This window comes from Rhinoderma darwinii, chromosome 12 (genome assembly GCF_050947455.1).
Source record: "Rhinoderma darwinii isolate aRhiDar2 chromosome 12, aRhiDar2.hap1, whole genome shotgun sequence".
NCBI classification, from domain to species: Eukaryota; Metazoa; Chordata; class Amphibia; order Anura; family Rhinodermatidae; genus Rhinoderma; species Rhinoderma darwinii.
Window position 1 is genome coordinate 11,042,659 of NC_134698.1, and position 19,816 is coordinate 11,062,474.

Genomic DNA, 19,816 nt, shown 5'->3' on the forward strand with positions numbered 1-19,816 from the left:
AGAAGTCTTGGAATTAAAGGACAAAGTATAGAAGACGTTTGCAGATTTTTTTTTACAATACAATGAAGTTGACATGAAATTTAGGAAAAGATTCATCAAAAATTCAACATGAATTGCGTATCTAGAGAAAATGACTTGTATAATGTGTATAAACAGTCAATCCCCTCCCTTATTGTTATTCAGTGTGTTCTTGTTACTAATCCCACCTCAGCATTTCTAAGTGTCTCACCTCTTCCACACTTCACCTCCGTACCACCTTCCATACTCATCTCTTATACATCTCCTACACTTGACTTAACAGCTTACATAAGAACTAGCAAATGACGACCCGCAGCCTACTCAACAACCATCAGGTTCGGTTCTTGGACCATCATAGACCCTACTACACCATTCCACAATATAAGTATATCAAGTATAGATTTCTATGAAGTCATCACTTTATTAGTGGGTATGAAAGACCCTTAATCTAGTATCCCAAAGCTGGAATGTACAGTAAATAGAGTAGAGGGAGCTGCAAAAATCAATATTTCCCCCGATATCGATCCCAATTCATTAACCGCAGGGCTAGCCACTTATTCCTCATCTCCTCTTCTTCAACCAAGTATCAGCACCAGGCAAACCTGGGAAGATGCCAGGACCCAGTGGGCTTAGAGGCCCTTGCTTATCCAGGTAAACATGCTCTACACCTGTCAAGATAACTGGTGTGGCAGATCAGGGGCCGACTGGGACTTTGGTTGGACCAATCTTTCTTGTGCGATTTATACCCCTACTTACAACCTGCCTCACCCATCCCATATCGGGAATTCTGGGGGCCATTCACCTAATGGCATCTAATTGATACCATAATTTAAAGAGATCTGTCTGGTGATAGAGAAAGGCAAAGTAAGGCCACTCTTCTTCCAGCTAGATATTTTGATTATACAAGTGCGACATTTAAATAAAGAAGTTGTCACAGCCCCACCCATATGGGGGTGATGTCCTGCAGCATTGCCGCTCTGCTAGTTTGCTTCTACAATTACTTTGTCAATTTGTCATCTGTACCCCATTGGAGTTTATTGTGCGAATTGAGAAGTCCCTACTTTTATTATATAATTCACCGGGGCTTCAGTAATTAGCAGATAGTAAGTCTGTAGCGTACAGTACATCCATTAATTAAATGAGTACAGGTTAATTAAATAGAAGGGAAATCCCGAATCGAAGCCTCCTGCTTAAATTGGGTCATGTAATGCATGAACCGTGCGTAATATCTGTCTATTATAAAGTGTTATCAAGGCATATGACATTATTAAAGGCCTGTTTGGCTCCTGTTCATTGTGGCCCACTCCTTTTTTGTACTTCAGTTGCCGATAGCGAATTTAAAGAGGACCGGTCACCTCTCCTGAAATGTCAGTTCTAGTAAATAATTGTATTCCCCATGAAACAACAATTCTGGAGCACCTTTTCTTAGAAATCTGTGTTGTACCGTTCCTCTGTTATCCCTCTTAGAAATGTATGAATACATTGACAACTGGGTGTTCCCAGTTAGGGGGTGTGTCCCTATACAGACTCTGACAGTGACCAATCAGTGATGACAGAGTGAGACTTGTCAGGGACACACCCCTTTGATTGGTAACACCCAGTTGTAAATTTATTCGTACATTTCTAGGAGGGATAACAGAGTTCTAAGAAAAGATCCTTTAGATTTTTTTTTTTTCATTGGGAATACAATTATTTACTAGAACAGACGTGTCGGGGGAGGTGAGAGGTCCTCTGACCCATTTTAATGCTTTAATGCATGGCGGAGGAATTTGATCCTCAATGGCGTTAATTTACAAACGTTGTTGGGTATTCGAGCATGAACTTTTTCTTTGTGGTCCAGAAGAGATGAGAAAAAGAGGTCTCCGAAAAATATTATTCTAAAAGGTCCTGGGACTCCAAAAAACCACCGTGAGATAATGTATCTCCAAGTGAAGAAAATTTGGAGCAGTGATGAATATTTGCAGGATCGGCCCTGGTAAATGACCCCATGGTTACAGCAAAAACTCATTCAGTGTGTCACAAAACATCCTAGAAGAATATCTAAAAAAACGGAAGGCCTCCATCACTTCAGCTCAGGTCACTGTTCATCATTTTATGATAGGAACAAGGTCACATGTTACTTTCACTCTATGGGTCGGTACAAATAGGGCAATAGCAAATATGTATAGGTATGCACTTTTTTTTTTTGATAAACTTTATTTTTACTGACATTTTTTAATTTTTTGGGGCCCACTAGGAGACTTCACAAAGCGTATCGTTTGATACTAAAGCATTACTGCCTGTCACTGTAAAACTAACAGGCAGTCTATAGGAGCCCCCCCCCCCCCCCTCACTCTGTCAAACCACTGTTTTTTTCTATTGACCGCCGCATTTAAGTTATCAAACATCTGGGATCGGAGTTACCTCTGATTCTGGTTGTTGCAGCAAGAGCCCCGCTGTTAGTCACGACCGGACTCCCAGGAAGGATGCGCGGGCAAAGCCCCTGTTCCCGCATGCTAACCATCAAGTACATGTACATCGGCATGCCGAAAGCGGACCCTTCCTGTGACGTACATGTACGTGATAAAGCGTGAAGGGCTTAATTTCTGCTATTGTGTCGCTGCAGGGAAATTGAACACTTACTTCCAGGTTTCCCCACAAATTACAGTTGACCGCTAGGGGTCCCTTCTAACAAGTAGGGATTGTCCAAAGTCGAGAATGCCTTTTATCATGGTGGTGACATGGATGATGGGATGGGGATTCTTTGATACCTCATAACTTGTCAACGTTATTGGAAGAAATGTCCAGAATCTGAAGAATAAGTATGGGGGGGGGGTGGGGGATGATCCAAAAAGCAAAGTACCATCTGAAGAACTTTTTTTTAAAATATTTTTATAAAAATTCTGACCAGAAATCAATAGAGATACTGTGGGAGGGACTGAAATGTGTTGTCCATACAACATAGTGTGGCTTCCATCCTAAGTACAAGCTCGACCTTCTACCGTGTAGTTAAATTCCTTTAGTCTGGCCTACAATGGTCCTAAACTCTGAACAATTGCAATCCTGACTAATGGAATTAAACTATAGCATAATAACAGGGTACAGTTTTTTTTTCTGGGTGTTTTCCTCCCACAAATCCACTAGATTGTGTATAATAACTCCCTATAGTTTACTTCATCGCTTGTGATGACATTTAACGCATTTGTCCTTTTTCAGACCACTCACATACTTATGGCGACGCAAGAGCGGCGAGCTGCCAACTACAGCAATCACCGATCACAACAGCCTGGTATTTCAAAACCTCAACAAAAGTGACAGTGGCACCTACATGTGCCACGTATCGAACCTCCTGGGTGATTATACGGCAGAATACAAACTGGATGTCAATGGTAAGAGCAAATTTCGTTTTACTTGGCAATGATTTAGCCATCGTATATATATGTGTTAAAGTGTTCGTACCTTATGTGCTGTCTGAAGATAGACATCCTAATTTCATATATAGTCAAGACACTAAGTCAAGAAGTCAACCTCTGTCCATATGCCCTATTAGGGACATATGGACGTCATAAGGAGGAGTCCCCTGCACAAGACCGCCATCTATGAACCAGAATGAAGAGACGCTCTGTAGGAGGGGGCCCTGCTCTGTCGATATTGAGTGGTCCTTGTATTACATCTGAATGGCCGCCATGCAATACTACATTTCACCTGAAGTGGCCGCTGCAGGAAAATTGTGTAGCTGTCCGCTGCTTCCTTAAAACGAAATCAACTGTTTGCTGAGAGTGACGGAAACCGTACCAGATGCCCCCGCCCAATATTACAGCAGTTGACTGTGCGGAGACAACCCTTTAAGTATTTTTTTCCCTAGCCTATTAATATATACTTAAAAGGTTTCCCAGATAAGAAAATAAAAAAGTTTGTGACATACTTATTACTGCCACTCCAATCTCTTGACTATGATGACTTGTGGTTACGGGATGTCACTTTTAATAATAATTGGTTTTAAGGTATTGTTGAAGTCACCGTTTCTCCAGGCGATCCATTTCAGTAGGTTCACTGCATCACCCGAATATAGCTACCACCACTAAGTGTAAGGCTTCACTGTACAGTCAGTTGGGCGTGATGGTGTAAAGGGCCATAACATTGCATTCTCATTCACTTATATACCTAGGTAGCTGAATGAGATTACATTTGACTGTGACCTCCTTGAATAATTTAAAGATGGCCACAAAAAAACGAAAATCGCTGTCCCATTTCTTCTAAATTCTCATTAATGACCTATTTTGGTTTGAGCAGCTTTTTTTTTATAAACATTTTGACTCCATAGACCTTCGAAAGATGCCCATACAAATTAGAATAACGTTGGCTGAACCCACTGATTTCAACTGGACCAGCCGACCCTTAATGTGTATGTGGGGTGTCCTGACTCTCCCCGATGTCGGGGCAAAGACGGATCAGTAATGTTGGATTTCAACCTTTATTCCCGTGGGAGACAAGCTGTTGGCAAAGGTATCTTTCAGCGGCTTAATCCCCTCTTCCTAGTGAAATAAACATGCACGCTTGGCCGAGCTGAGTGTGCATGTTTATGGGGGCTCGGGAGGAATAGTTATCGAGTTGTCGCCCAAACGAGTGTTCGGCCAACAGCTATCAAAGGTGACAATCCACCAATAATTTTGAACCATTGTCATTATCTCAGTTCCTTACCTGCAATCCAATAGACAGTATGAAGCTGCTTTTAAGTTGGCAGTGGGTCCTCGCCCTACTGGGCCCCTGTGCAGACATACAGGTTGCACCAATGATATGTCACTGAGATATACGATAGTTGTCTGATCGGTGGCAGTTCAGCTGCCAGGACCCCCACTGATTCTGAGAATGAAGAGGCCACTGGGCGGATTTAGCACTGCGTCCCTTCAATATTTTTTCCTGCACAGCCGACTCATGGCCGCCTGATGTGCAGGACACTGCGGCACGGTCCCATTCAAGTCAAGGTAGTGCCACTCTCTGAAAGGGATGCCGTTTTAAACAGTGCCTCTTCGTTCTAAGGGATCAATCGGGGTTTTAGTTGGACCCCCACCGATCAGAAAGGGATATTGACATAGGCTTTAATACATAGGCTGATTCTTGCCTGATCGTCTAATAGGGTGTGTCAAACCATATTTTTATAAGAGACCTGTGAACCTCTAGAACGAATTTTCCCAACCAGGAGCCAACGGAACTCAGGAGCTCCTGGAGACTTTGTTAGGTGCTCCCTGGAAGACAAAATCAGTGGGGATGGGGTTGTTTTTCCGAGGTTCCAACATGGTAAAAAGGTTAAAAATGACTGCCTGGAATCACATTATAGATGTTTTTGCAATGCCTTTATCTCTGGTCTCTCAAACCCTTATGATTATAATCAATGTTCATCTGTATAACCAACATAAAAAGAGCCGTTCCACTTCAGTCTCGGCTGAAAAGGCTGCAAATGTTCTATAGCTTTCAGACAAAATAAAGGCTAACCCTCTGCCATAGTCTCTGGCACCACCGAGGGGGAGGCAAAATTAAAATAAGAATACAACAGGACAGGATAAAATCCGTGTAGCGACAGATCCCAGACAATCGCTTAATCCCCGGTTGCTTTCTGCTTCAGAGTCTTATCACAGGTACAAGGTCGGACCTTCTCCGTTATGCAATGCTCTATTCCCAGTCTGTCCTTTATCTCCTGGCCAGCTTCCGCTTTCTATTTATCTCTCCCTCCTCCTCTCAGTGTCCTTCTTCACGTCACTGATTTTCATCAGTCTTCTTCCATTGTCTCAAAAAAAAAAAAAATGATAACGATTTTATACCCAAAAAAAAAACAAGATTCTACTTAACGGGCGTCGAAAACCTCAAGAAATGGATTTTCGTCTCTGGCCGCCCCTTTTTCCCAGTTGACAACCGAATCCAAAAATTCTGCATTTTTCAAAGTCGATTCTCCGTCATTTGTATCCTGCAAGCCAATTCTTATTTCTCCTGATCCGCTTAATTCTAATGTTGCCTGGTAATTATCATTCTTTCTCATTATCTCTTTTTAAACTAATTATACTGCCATCGTTAGCCAAACAAAGCATCAAAAGATAGGGAGTCTGAATGAGCAATCTCCCTGAATATTCATAAGTTTAGAAACAGTCTTATCATACGAGGTTACATAAAGATCAGGAAGAAATATTTCTGCAAAGTGTTGTAGTTATGATGGAGACATGAAACACCGGCTTATTAAATAATTATTTCATTGCACGTGTTAATTAGTAGTGAATATGTCAAGCTCGGATTAAATATTTGACTCCAGAAATAGACGGTGTTTATCATTTTAATCTGTTCAATAATTTGATGTTGCTATACACAAAAAATTCTGCATTTCAAAAACCTTTGAGTGGCTTTAGTGACTTTTTAAAAAAAAAAAACACGTAATTCCAAGGCTCCATGGGCACATGATCGTAAGAGGGCAGCTATAGATGCGCACGGCGTCCTACCGTAACATTGTGTGACTCCGCATTCTGTACAAAGCTGACCGAAACAAAAAAATTATGGGAAGCTCCATCGTGTGCCATATTATTAAGGTATTAAGCATCATAGAGCACCGTGCAGCAGCACACGGAGTCCCTGCGGCTCCGTACTAGGGGACTCTGTGTGCCGTCGTATATCCTCCCGGCTCTGCTGTTTTCCTGAGGATTTAATGGGTTATTCCCATCACAGAAAGTGGTTGCATATCGCTAGGATATGTCATCACTTTCTGAACAGTTGGGGCCCAACTGACAGGAATCCCACCGTAACTGAGAATGAGGATCAGGGGGGATCCCGGCTATTCTAGCGATATACCATCACTTTCTGATGAGTTGGGGCCCGACTGACAGGAACCCCATTGTAAATGAGGATGAGGATCGTGGGGGTCCTGGCTATTTTAGCAATATACCATCACTTTCTGATGAGTTGGGGCCCGGCTATCCTCGCGATCTACCATTACTTTCTGATCACTTTCTGATGAGTTGGGGTCCAACCGACTGACAGAAAGCCCACTGTATTGAATGATGAGGATCGGGGGGTCCCGGCTATCCTAGCAACAAACCATCACTTTCTGATCACGTTCTGATGAGTTTGGGCCCGATTGACAGGATCCCCATTATAACTGAGGATGAGGATCCTGGGGTCCTGGCTATCCAAGCGATATACCATCACTTTCTGATCACTTTCTGATGAGTTGGGGCCCGGCTATCCTAGCAATCTACCATTACTTTCTGATCACTTTCTGATGAGTTGGGGCCCGACTGACAGAAACCCCACTGTAACGAATGATGAGGATCAGGGGTCCCGGCTATCCAAGCAATAAACCATCACTTTCTGATCACGTTCTGATGAGTTGGGGCCCAATTGACAGGAACCACATTATAACTGAGGATGAGGATCCTGGGGTCCTGGCTATACTAGCGATATACCATCACTTTCTGATCACTTTCTGATGAGTTGGTGCCCCACTGACAAGAACCCCACCATATCTGTGGATGAGGATCGGGGGCTTCTAACTACCTTAGTGATATGCCATCACTTTCTAATCAGTTGGGGCCCGACTGCTAGGTCCTCCACCATAACTGAGAATGAGGACCTGTGAACTGTGCAAGGAAAAACGTTTAAATTGGATGCAGCTCTAAAGCACGCTGCGACACCTTCAATCTCAGGGTCGTGGGGGTCCTGGTTGTCCTAGTGATACGCCATCACTTTCTGATCGGTTGGGGCCGACTGCCATGACCCCCACCGTAACTGAGAATGAGGATCAGGGAACTGTGCAGGGAAAAGCTGTAGGGTATTTGGAGCACTGTGTCAGAAAAACAGAGCTCCAACCGCTATAGAGATATATTAAAAAAATTGATCACCACAAATTATTTGACCCTTTTGAATTAAGAAAAACAAAATGGTGTTTACCCCAGACATTTATTTTACGAATGTTTTTGTTTTTTTTCAGCTTTTAATACTTCACCTAGAAACACAATTTATACAATTACAGAACAAAAACAAGATAATGGCCCAAAAATGCAACCATTACTTGAAAATAATAAGATTGTCTGAGTTGTACAATAGATCACGAATGTTCGAATAATTGTGTTTTTGCAGAAAAAATATAGCAATGATATGAATTCCTTGCGCACAAGACGTAGTACCGAAGTCTGCTCACCGCATCGCGTTCAGATATTGTCATTTGTTTATCGATAAATCCATTTTTACATCTAAAGCCGTTAGCGCTGTGGAAATTTATATGTTTTAATACTTTTTAGAGAACAACAGCACGGCTATAGGAAATAACACAACAGATAAAGGACCGCTGAACCTGAAATATGATCAAACTTCCACACATAAATATATAGATATGGGGTGAAGCCTTTTTTATGGTAAAAACTTTTTGTGTGAAGTCATGAGGGTGTTGGTTTTAGATCGACATTATCCGTCTTTATTAAAATTATGATTAAAGTCAAGGTTACCTTGAAACATCTTCTGACATGTTACTGAGCAAGGTCAGAAGATGTCATGGGTGAGATTCTGATCCTTGTGACCGTCGGGGGCTAGAAGGAACGGTCTTCGGCACTCTTCTGAGAGATGTGCCCATACATATTCGATGAAAGTCGCACAAACCTACTGATTTTGGTGAGATTGTCCGACTGTCTAATGAATATGTGGTCTCCTGGCTCTTTCCAGACATTAGATGTCTGGAAAAGAAGGATCCGGCATGGTGGATGTCAGTCTTTGTTCCAGTGCGAGATAAGCCTCTGCATGTTTGTGGTGGAGTTGGGAGGATCGGCTGTCAAACCGAACGAGTGTTCGGCTGACAGCTATATAAAGTCTATGGGCATCTTTAGACTTGGAGATCTTTAGATCTCTGAGACAAAAGATGGAAGAGCAAAGTACACGGAAGTGCATAACGACCCCTTTGTTCTAGCAATTGGTGAGGATCACAGGGCACAGACCACCACTGGTGACATCTAATATGTCTCAGTGACAAGTCAGAAGATTTTTTTAAGGGGAACCTTTTCTTTAATAAATTATTACTGTACACCTCAAGTAGATAATTTGGTTATTGCTAAAATATGCGACCAAAAGTATATAGAAATGCTTTCTGCTTTTTGGATTTGACCAGTTTGGTCAAGCTAAGAGAGGACCATAAAGACATGCATACAACCATGCAATCTCCGTCAACAAATGGTAACGATAACTAAGAGCTTTGAGGAGCTTTCAACATTCCAAGATGTCAACCAAAGTTCTGCTATAGTAAAGCTGCCTTGGTCATCCGGAAGTTTTGCTGTGATGACTGGAAAACAACTCATAAAGTTATGGCCACATAAGCTCGTTGAATGGGATTGCAGCATGTAGTTTGTAGAAAGCTTCCTTCCACATTTCAATTTCAATGTGGCTTCTGGAGGCTACGTCAAGAACTCTTCATGGATTGGGTTTCCATGGCCAACCATCCACACACAAGCCTAAAGGATGGTAACTTACTTTTGGCCATGTCGGATTTTGATTTCCTGTGTATCTGTTTTAACATTTCGGTAGAGTCACCATAAAAACCAATAGAGAGAGTTGTCACAGTCCCACTTCTTCTTTATGGATGAATGAATAGTAATTTTCTTCCAATGGTAGAAACATTTGTAATATTTGACTCTATTTTACAATACATTTTTCTTTAAAAAAATATAATTTTAGTTAAGAAAATGTTAGTTTTATGTCAAATTTTTGTACTTAAAGATCGAAATGCCAGTTTATAATATGTAAGGTCATCCCAAGAACCAGTGGATTAGAACAACCCATTTCGAAGTAGAGCGTGTGTCTAACCTATTATGGTTGTTTCCCGCAAGGAATCCCGTTCTTACCCAACTAGATGTTTTAGGCTCCTGAGCACTAGTACATTTAGGCTGAGCTGCTGGAGATAATAGTATTAACAAATCTGGAAGAACTATGTTCTAGCTCAAATTACCATGAAATTATGTGGTGCTCAATTATTAAGTCATCCTATTTTGGGTGCAAAAGTAAGTTCTGCCCAGTGGCCTTCTTATAGGTAGTCAGAAAAGCTCTGTTCAGGATCATCATCCCTTGGCCAGACTGGAGATTGTCTTTCTCACTTTGGAGGACCTGTCCTGTCCTGCATTACATAGACAACTCATTGATTTGAATTAGCACTGTGTAATGCTTAAGTTCCCCTGTGATGGCGCTGCAGGGAAATTAAACCCACTGTTTAAAGCTGATCTCTGGGGATTTGAGCAGCAGGGGGACACTTTCTGATCAGCTTATTGTCAAGAAACTCCACTAAAGGCCCTTTTACACAGGCCAATGATCTGGCAAACATTCCCAATCATTGCCCTGTGTAAACAAGGAAACGATCAGCGCTCGTTTTCGGCTGACCTGTTCGTTTATGCAGCAATAAATATTATCTTTGTAGGCAGCACATCTCCCGTAAACTGGGAGATGTGCTGCCGACATGATGGAAATATATGGGGACCAGTGATCGTAGTAACAATCGCTCGTCCCCCATACTTTACTGATCATAGCTCCTTGTGAAAGGAGCAATCGAGCGCCGATCAACGAGCTGTCTGGTTGATTGGCGCTTGTTTTGACAGCCCATATCGGCGCCGGACCTTCACAAGTTGGGATTTTCTAAAGTGGACAACTCCTTTAAGCTACAAGGAGTCTTGAGTAGACAACATAACAGTCCAGTTAGAATGATAGACATGGTCCTTTAATAAGGGTTGTCCAAAAGCAGATGTCAATCGAAACGATGAGTAGTGAGTAGTTGATCTCCTCTAAAACAAGCTTCTATACTGTAATGCTCGGTCTTCTAGAAGGTGCTATATGGAGATAGCGTTATAGAGAGATAATATAGCAAATTCGAACGTTAAAAATTACTATAATTAAAAGAACAAATTTAGTGATCAGTAAAACAAACTATAAAGACCATAGACATAGTGGTTAATGCGGCATGTAATTGGGTAATATAACAAATTATTTCTAATTAGGTTCCATTTTTCATTCTTCTCCTTGTACTGGGTCTGAGATGTCATGAACTAACACCGTCTTTAATCAAACACGTGTACCCGCCTCAAGCCCGAATCTCCAGCCAATATTATGTGTATCACTGCTTTCCCGTTGTGTTTTGGCTTGATAAAGGAACCCATTTGGGTTATCAAACCAAAACAAAAATCCCATTAGATCAGACCCAGGCTCCTCCGTCCTATCTCCCTGATTCTTCTAATTATAAACAGCGCGACGATCATCATACGGACCTAATCAATTTCCTCCGGCTCAGTTTCCCGTTTCGCTGCTAATCAAGAGAATAAAACCTCTTTTCTTTGAATACGTTTGTGTATTAAACAGCAAGAAGTTGGCATCGATTAATAGCACTTCCCTGCGAGTGCTTTCAGAATTTAATTTGTCCAACAATTGTTTAATTTAAAGAGTTATTTCTGCCCCCTCCAGAAAATCAATGCCAGAAATGTAAGGGAGGGCGCCATAGGAAAATGCCTTTTTAATGGGTAAGGATTGTGTTAGTTATTATGCTGGAATTTATAGCGACTCTGGCTTAACCCTCTGCAGTGAAGTGACTAATAGTACGTTGGGTTTTTTGGAGATTGTAGATGATGCCTAGGGCCATGTTGTGCCATACGGCTATTAGGACTTTTGTCACTGGAAGCCCCATTAGATGACTCCTATTACTTTTGGTTGTCCCAAAGGCAATTCGGTTGGATGACAGCATCAAAGGAGTAGTCTAGTTTAGAAAATAAATTTTTATATATCCTATTAGGGAATTCTGAGTTAATAGAGGGGTCCCAAGTTTAGGATCATCATCTCTTGGCCAGAGGGGAGAGTGACTACAAAGAGTGTAGTCTTGCTCTGGAGGACCTGTCCTGTCCTGCATTAGACAGATAACTTATTGATTTGAATGGGCACTGTGTAATGCTTAGTGTCCCCTGTGGTGGCGCTGTAGGGAAACTGAACATGAACACTTACTGCTAGCTTTCCCCACAGATTACAGCTAACCGCTGTGGGTCACAGCAGGGAGATATTTTGTGATCATCTTATTATCAAGGGAACCTGCTAAAGGACAACCCCTTTAAATAACATTTACTGGACTCATAAGACATCTCGCATTGGCTATGGGCTATCTGTCAGACTACCCACTTAATCATGTTTTCCGAACCTTTCAAGGAATAACAATAAGGGACCTGTTATCCTTCGAAAATAAACATGGCTGTCCTGTCACAAATATCTAATTTCAGGGACTTTCAATGGTGAGACCTTCCTTTCAGCTTCTGACTGAGAAAGCAAAAGGTTGTCCAAACTTGTTGGGTTTAGTGTTAATAGATAAGAGACCCTCATCTAGGATTGCATACATCTAACAAAAAAGAATTGTCCAAAGCGGATACCACCCCCCCCCCCTTTAAGCTAGGTTTAAGTTAAACTGTAACTAAACTGTTAAAAAAAACTTTTGAAATGTCATAGTGACATGTAAGAAGTTTTTATCGGTGGAGGTCCGAGCACTGAGACCCCCACTGATCACTAAAGCGGCAGAAGCACTCAGGTTAGCGCTGTGCCGCTTAGTTTCTGATCAGTTACCTCGGAAAACCGAGCGGGCAGTGTAGACTTTCTATTGAGCCCGTACACCACTCTGAGGAAAACCGATCAGAAACAAAGTGGCACAGTGCTCACCAGAGCGCTTCTGCCGCATTGTTTTATCGATCGTTGGCGGTCTTAGTGTTCTGACCTCCACCGATCAAAACTTCTGACATGTCAAAAGTTTTTTACATTTTTTTTTACACTTTAAGCAGTGAGTTAAGTGCCCTTATAGCAAGCAATTCGGTAATTTTACCCAAATTTAAAAAAAAAAAAAAAAGGGTATTTTGATTGAAAAATAATAGCACATAGGATTAGGCAAACATTATTTTGATGGCAACCAACAACTTACAGACCTTCTGCATTGACAAAGTCAGCTCATCTACTACCATAGCAAGTCTGTAGCCATCTTAAAAGTTCTCCTGACATGGGTGGCCATGCACGGTTTGAATTTTTTTCGGGTTAAGGAATTAGGTCCTCTATGAGAATATATGGTGTGTCTGTTGACCAGAAGTTCATGATATCACAAGTTGATTTTAAAGCTCTTGTGGTGCCAACGGTGTCTACCAGTCCGAGGACCGAGATGTCCATGAGCAAAATACCTTCCGGCAGAGGACCATTCTAAAGTAGAGCACGATAATCCTTCTATAGGCAGGATATGACGGTTTGTAGTACTTTACGTTATCTTAATCTAGTCATTGCATTTTCCGAGGCAACACTCTGCGGGTAAGACATAGTTTTGTAGGATCTATTTACTAAGTGAAATAGCCGAGGACCTCCTTCCACCTTGCGAAATGACTCACCAGATTATTGCCTGTATTTCAGAGACTGTCCATAAACATTGAAGCGGCGTTCCTCTTCCGTCTTTTCCTCGCAGAAGTTTAACAATGGCCCATTTTTACTCAGCAATTCTTTAACCATCACAGCTTCCATGTGAAAGGTTCACAAGTCTTATCAGCTTTTCTGGCTTCCTACAGAGCACAAATACATGGATTACGTGGGCGGGAAATATATTTCTTTCTATTTATAACCGCCAACCTGAAAAATGTGAATTCCTAATGTAATTGAACGCACTTATTCAGATGCCGTGTGTCTTGTTGATTTCCCATTCACGAGTATGCGGAAGACTTGTATTGTTAACCCTTTGAGAGACTTGCCAATGACAGATCCATTGTCAGGTTTCCTTCTTGTTTGTCAACTACAGGGAGAAGTGCAGATCAAAAAGAAATTAAAATATAAAATGAAACGCGTCAGGCTGTTATATCTACTTTGCACAGCCTTTGAAGCTTTTGTTAGGGTCTAGAACAAAGTCCTGGAAAATGGAAAATGGTTTTGCCACTGTCATCCCCATAGCAACCTCTAGTCTGAGGATAATAAGAGGTCAGCCATATTGTTTGAGTGGTTTGAAGGGTGCCGATTTGTGTGACAATGGATGATTTCGAGTCCAAGATTTTTGTTTTTTACTTTTTTGTTCTCTAACTGCCATACACGACTATTGGAAGGAATGTCTTATTATAAATTATGTTATTTTATTATAAAACGGCTGATTATACCGGTTTTACTTTACTATGTCTGTCTGATTATTTTATAGTGTATTCTTTATTGTTTGCCATATAAATGCATGTTTATAGGAGTTGTCCTAGGTCAACGTTGCTTGTTGTCTGGTGACTATGCCACCACACACGTTAAGTTTGCTTTACTAATGGCTGCAACCAGTGTATTGTCTGCCGCTGAATCCTCTGCTTGTCATTTTATCGTGTCTCATTTTTCCCTCCCCATGCTTCCTCCATTTTGTCACCTCCATTATCCTGCCCGCTGTCTGACGTCAACCACACTGACCTCCCATCCCTCCTGCAGAATCCCAGACATTTTATCAAGGTATCCATTACTTTTTAGGTGCCCTATCTTCACTTTTAGCTTATGCATGTTGCCTCTGAATTCTGGATGGTCTCTTCTATAGTCGGAGTATTTTAAGCTTCAAGTGCGTTACTCGATTTAATCGTAAATCCATTAAACCTGGAAATTCAGTGGAGACTGCCGTTAATCCAGATGAGATATGGGGAATGTAGAGCTACTCTAGCCTGCCTGTGAAATTGAGGTGGTTACCAGTAGTTTTTTTGGGCAGAATGAGAATCACTAGTGACCACCTTGTTCCCTCCATGTCACAGGAAGGCACAGGACAGTTCAAGCAACTATCCAATATAAGGACCCCACCAAACATCTCCTTGTCGAATTATTGGGGTTAAGGGTAGTCACATCTACCCAATATACTACCATTATATATTTTCTAAGAGGTGTCACTCAAGACAACGCATACATAAAACCTAATTTCATTCCACTTAGAGTTGGGCCGGTTGGGTCATACTGTAATGAACGTTATCAGTCCTTCAAAATGGCCGTGTTGTGGCATGGCAGATTGGCCTCCAAATCAGATAATGCTCCCACCCCTATAGAAATATAGCGGTTTTAAATATTCCTACATCCCTATATAATGAGCAACATGCATGTGTTATAAGCTGCATCCCTTTCTTCAGGCTTAAGGACCTTTCAGGATGTTCTCCGGCCAAATTAATTTACAAAAATCTGATTAATAGGGCAGAGAAAAAGATTGGTTTGAGTACTTGGTCTCTTATATCACCACATTGCCTAATTTGGCTTTACAGTTGTTGTATGGGATTAGAAAATAGGGTCTGCTTTCTTTCGAGAAACACAGTTGTCCATGGGCTGCGTCTGGTACTACAGCTTAGCACCGTTCGAGTTCCTTAGTAATCTAAGACAGACTGGTTGCTATGGACAAGCTTACTGACATGTTAGATTGTGTTTTCCTAGCAACCAGGCGGCTTCAATGGTTTAGGAGCTCAGTGGTGGGTTTTCACTGTGATGACCGCCTGGCATCAATCCCAACATACCATTCCCCATCTCATTCTGCATTAGTAATCAGATTTTACATAAAATACATTTAGGTGAAGTTCCTCCTTATCAAAAGCCTGAACAAAACTATTACACTTAGCGTCACCCCCCCCCCCTTTCCCACGGACCCGGAATTAGGCATAACAGTCTTTTTCCACGACGTGGCTGCCTTTTGTGTGTATTGGTGGCATATAAAGCAAGGCTCTTACAACGGTAGAATATTCACCAAGTCTATAAAGGAAGTTTACTGGTGTATTAACACATTGCTCTTATTACGTTGCATGAATTCCCTGTTGTTTCCCCCGTGAATAACTTTTTTTTAATATGTGTTGCTTACAAATTTTCATCTTTTTTTTCCTGCAAATTTTGTTTGTTATATTTTATCTTTTTTTCTTAATTTTTCATGATACTTAAAATATTTGCCTCTACTTTTCATCTTACTATCTCCCCCCCCAATTATTCGCCATTGACTTCTTTTATCCTCCTGATTTTTATCTGACTCCTACTAGATCCCAGCCCTATTCCCTCCCAGTCAAGCATTGACCACGCTGTTATCGGAGGAGTTGTAGCAGTTATCGCCTTCCTGCTGTTCTGTCTACTTATTGTCTTGGGACGCTACCTGATCAGACACAAAGGTAAGGTCCACTATAGTGCTTTAACTGCACACTCATCACATGGTAGCGACTCTATGGGGGGGAATTTACTAAGACTGGCCTTCCTTTATGCTAGTCTTCATATAAAGAACGATGGAGCAAAATGTGCCTAGTTTATTAAGTAGCGCACATCAGAAAAATATATCTACGCCAGCTAATCTGCTGGTGTAGATATCAGCTATAGATCATGCCAGTATCTGGCGTAAAGTGTAGTGAATTGGTAGGGCCGTGGGTGACCCCACCTCTCCCACTAAGCTCCGCCCAATTTTAAAAAAGTGCCAAAGGTGGCATAAAAATGAAAAAGGCACAACATTTTTGTGAGTTTTCTAGGCCAGAAAGAAAACTAGGTGTTTAATAAATTCCCCCTAAGTGTTTATAGAATTAATTCACCTGCTATTAGTCACTAGCTGGCTATGTAAATGAGAAAAAAATTACATAAATAGTCAGAAAATGTACGTTTTTGGGTTCTCAACTACAAGGGAAGTCAGTAATTCTTTGATCCTCCCAAAAATTAGGATTATTGAAATTTGTATTAGCTGTTTTTGGAACGTACAAGGGTCTTGGGAATTTTGGGTTGAGATTTTTTAATACGCGTGGGCCATACATGACCCGATCAAAAGCTGCCCATACATTGCAGTAGCTGCTGGCCAAACAGCTTTTCCTCCCAACTCCCCCATTCACAAGCATTCTCGGCTCGGCCAAGCGTGCATGTGTTTTCAATGAGTAGACGAGAAAAGGCTTCTGTTAGACACTTCTGGCAGCGGCTTATCTCCCACCGGAACAAGGGATCGGGCATGTTGATATCCAATATCCAATTGGATATCCAATTATTTTTCCCCCCGAAATTAGCGGAGGATCGGAACACACACATACACGTTAGATAGTAGACCGGTCCCACCAAAATTGGCGGGTTTGTTTAATTTTTATCTAATATGTATGACCAGCCTAACAATCTTGTGCGGATCACGATGTGTAGACTATAGGGGGAGTCAAGAGTGGTTGTTAGTAGCACACATGAAGGTCAAATAATGGACAGATGCCTCAGAAATGTCTTCCCATGTTTGACCGCCCATAACATTTAGCTGTATGAAGAAGACTTAGAATTGTTGTTGTAAGGTTCAGTCCACGCCACCTTTAGTTCTTTTCGGCCTTTAATGGCCAATAATGTAGCATAGCCCATCCAGTAAAAGGAAATGAAAAAAAAAACGGGTGGACCCATCTTAAGTCAATGTGATCCATCAAGATCATAATGGATCAATCACAAAAACGGAAGCTAAGACATCAGGCCTTTAAAGGGTTTGTCCAAGATTAGAAAACATGGCTGTTTTTTTATCCAAAAACAGCGCCACACCTGTCCATGGGTTATGCCTGGTTTACTTCAATGGCGTCTCTATTGAAGTAGATGGGGCTAAGCTGCAAAACCAAACACAACCCATGGACAAGTGTGGCGCTGTTTTTGGAAGAAAGCCATTTTTTTAATAGTGGACAACCCCTTTTATTAGGACCCACCCTCTCTCTTTCTTTTTATGAAGAAAATGTGAGGATGATAACGGTGATGTTGCAGTTTTGTCTATTTGTCCTTTTTCAGGGACCTATCTCACCCATGAAGCCAAGGGATCAGATGATGCCCCCGATGCAGACACTGCCATTATCAACGCAGAGGGCGGACAAGGAGGGTCTGACGACAAAAAGGAATATTTCATATAGGCTCGACACCTTCTCCTAAAAATGTGACAACAAGCAAGATCAAGACATAGTTAACAACATAAACCAAACAGTGGCGGCAGAAAAAATTGAAACCAACATTCGGAATATCTGACGTGGACGACTCTCTCTACCAGGGCTACAGCAAGAAGAAGGGGACGGGAAAAAAAGGGACAGTGAACGGAGAGATTATGCTTCTAAAAAACAAACTTGTATAAAAGTTATTACTAAAAACTCCTAAAAAAGATAAAAATTGCTTGCTTAAATCTACATATCTTCGGTGAACGCACTATTCTAACAAATAATAATCGTGAGTTAAGATATTTTTGTTTTTTTTTCATTTACAACGTGTACAAAGTTTTTGCTTTTGATTTTTTTTACTTTGGAATGTTGGGGAGGAGGGAAAATATATAAAAAATATTTCGTGTTTTTTTTTTTATAATTTTTTGTTTTTATTTTTTTTCTGGGTAAATTACACTGGTAGGATAGATATTTTCTAGAACGGAGTGTTATCTGTCAGGAATACATAGGGAGAAATTTATAAGGTGCCACAATTAAAGCTTCCATTTTAAGACCTGTGAAATTATATCATTTACGATTCCTTATAACCATTGCGGAGAATCGGATGGTTTTGGATGGTCAACCTTTTTGTAGCCGGTGGCCACCCGTAGCTCTGCCTCGGGAAAAAGTTAAGTGATGCACTTGACAAGTAAGCTGTTGAGTGACATTTTGGAGTCTGGAAATGGGATAAGAAAAGCGAGCTCCCGGCTAATTCCCTGTTTCGAGGCGGGTCAGTGTCCCTAACCGAGTTGGCTTATGCTAATCAGGGTCTCGGTTTTGCACAGAAATAACAAAAAGGCAAAGTGTTATTTGCTTAGTGTCATAATGTTTTACATTGTTTTTGGTCCTACGTTATTACCCCAGGTCTTAATGGAACAGCATGGTATGGAATGGAAAGTGACAAACCAATCAAAACCCTCCATTCCAGAGAGGAGGTCATAAGACATATATTGTTATCTGATTGGTTAACAGTCAGCAATAGAATCTCAGTTGCAACCCAGTTATCGCCATTGGATAAGTGATATTTAATCTCTTATAAAGCACCATGCCTATTATATTTACCACATGAATGCGTCATCAGGTGATTTATTGTTTTACGATGTGGACTCCATTTTTACAGAACTTACAGCGTCATTCATTTGACAGAGTTACTGATATTAACCAATAAATCTCTGTAATATGTCATACTATGTATGTACCAGGCTTGGCATAAATTATTTTCTTTCGCTGTGTCAATGTTGCACTGTCCATCATTTTGTACTTTTTATCCATTGGCGCCACATATTCTGAATATATATTTATATATGTGTATATATACATATGTTTAAGGACTTTTAGAATCGGCATAATGTCGAAATTGCTCAAAATTGCTCAAAAATGCTCAAAATTGCTCAAAAACAGAAATAATATCGGCTAAGGTTAAGCAGAAAAGGGATCAAACATCTTCCTTGTGTTTATAGGTTTAGGCTCGGTCTTGAGGGGAAATAGGTTGTTGCCCAGGCGGTAGTAGGAGATGTTGCTTCTTAGTGGGACAACCCATCTATTGGGTCAGTCGGTAATGGCCATGATATCACAAACAAGCGTCAGACTAATTTTGAGGCTCAATAGACCAGGTCATTGAGGCAAAAACAAAGAACGGCTCCAGTCATTGCAAATGGGTGTCAGGGGTCATTGTCTACATCAGTTTTAACTGGCCATACATTAGGGGTTTCATATGGCCATTTTCTGAAGGACATATCAATGGAGCTTCCTACATAGCTGCTCTGCCCAGGGACTCCAGCCCTGGAGAAGCTCATGATGTCTCTGTCCATATATGGACAGTGACATCAGAAGCTTCCGCAGGGCCGGAGTCCCCAGGCAGAGCAATTCTTGATGCTTTCTCTGCCCATGGA

At 41.3% G+C, this 19,816-nt stretch overlaps 1 protein-coding gene across 1 annotated transcript in view; it reads left to right on the top strand.

The window, feature by feature from the left end:
• CADM3 (cell adhesion molecule 3) overlaps window positions 1–19,156 on the top strand; it is a 251,125-nt gene extending 231,969 nt beyond the window's left edge. The window contains exons 7-9 of the mRNA XM_075844879.1: window positions 3,214–3,386; window positions 16,017–16,142; window positions 17,749–19,156. Of these exons, the coding sequence (XP_075700994.1) occupies window positions 3,214–3,386; window positions 16,017–16,142; window positions 17,749–17,867 (418 nt within the window). The 3' untranslated portion in view covers window positions 17,868–19,156. The remainder of the gene's footprint in view (window positions 1–3,213; window positions 3,387–16,016; window positions 16,143–17,748) is intronic.
• The last annotated feature ends 660 nt before the right edge of the window (window positions 19,157–19,816 follow it).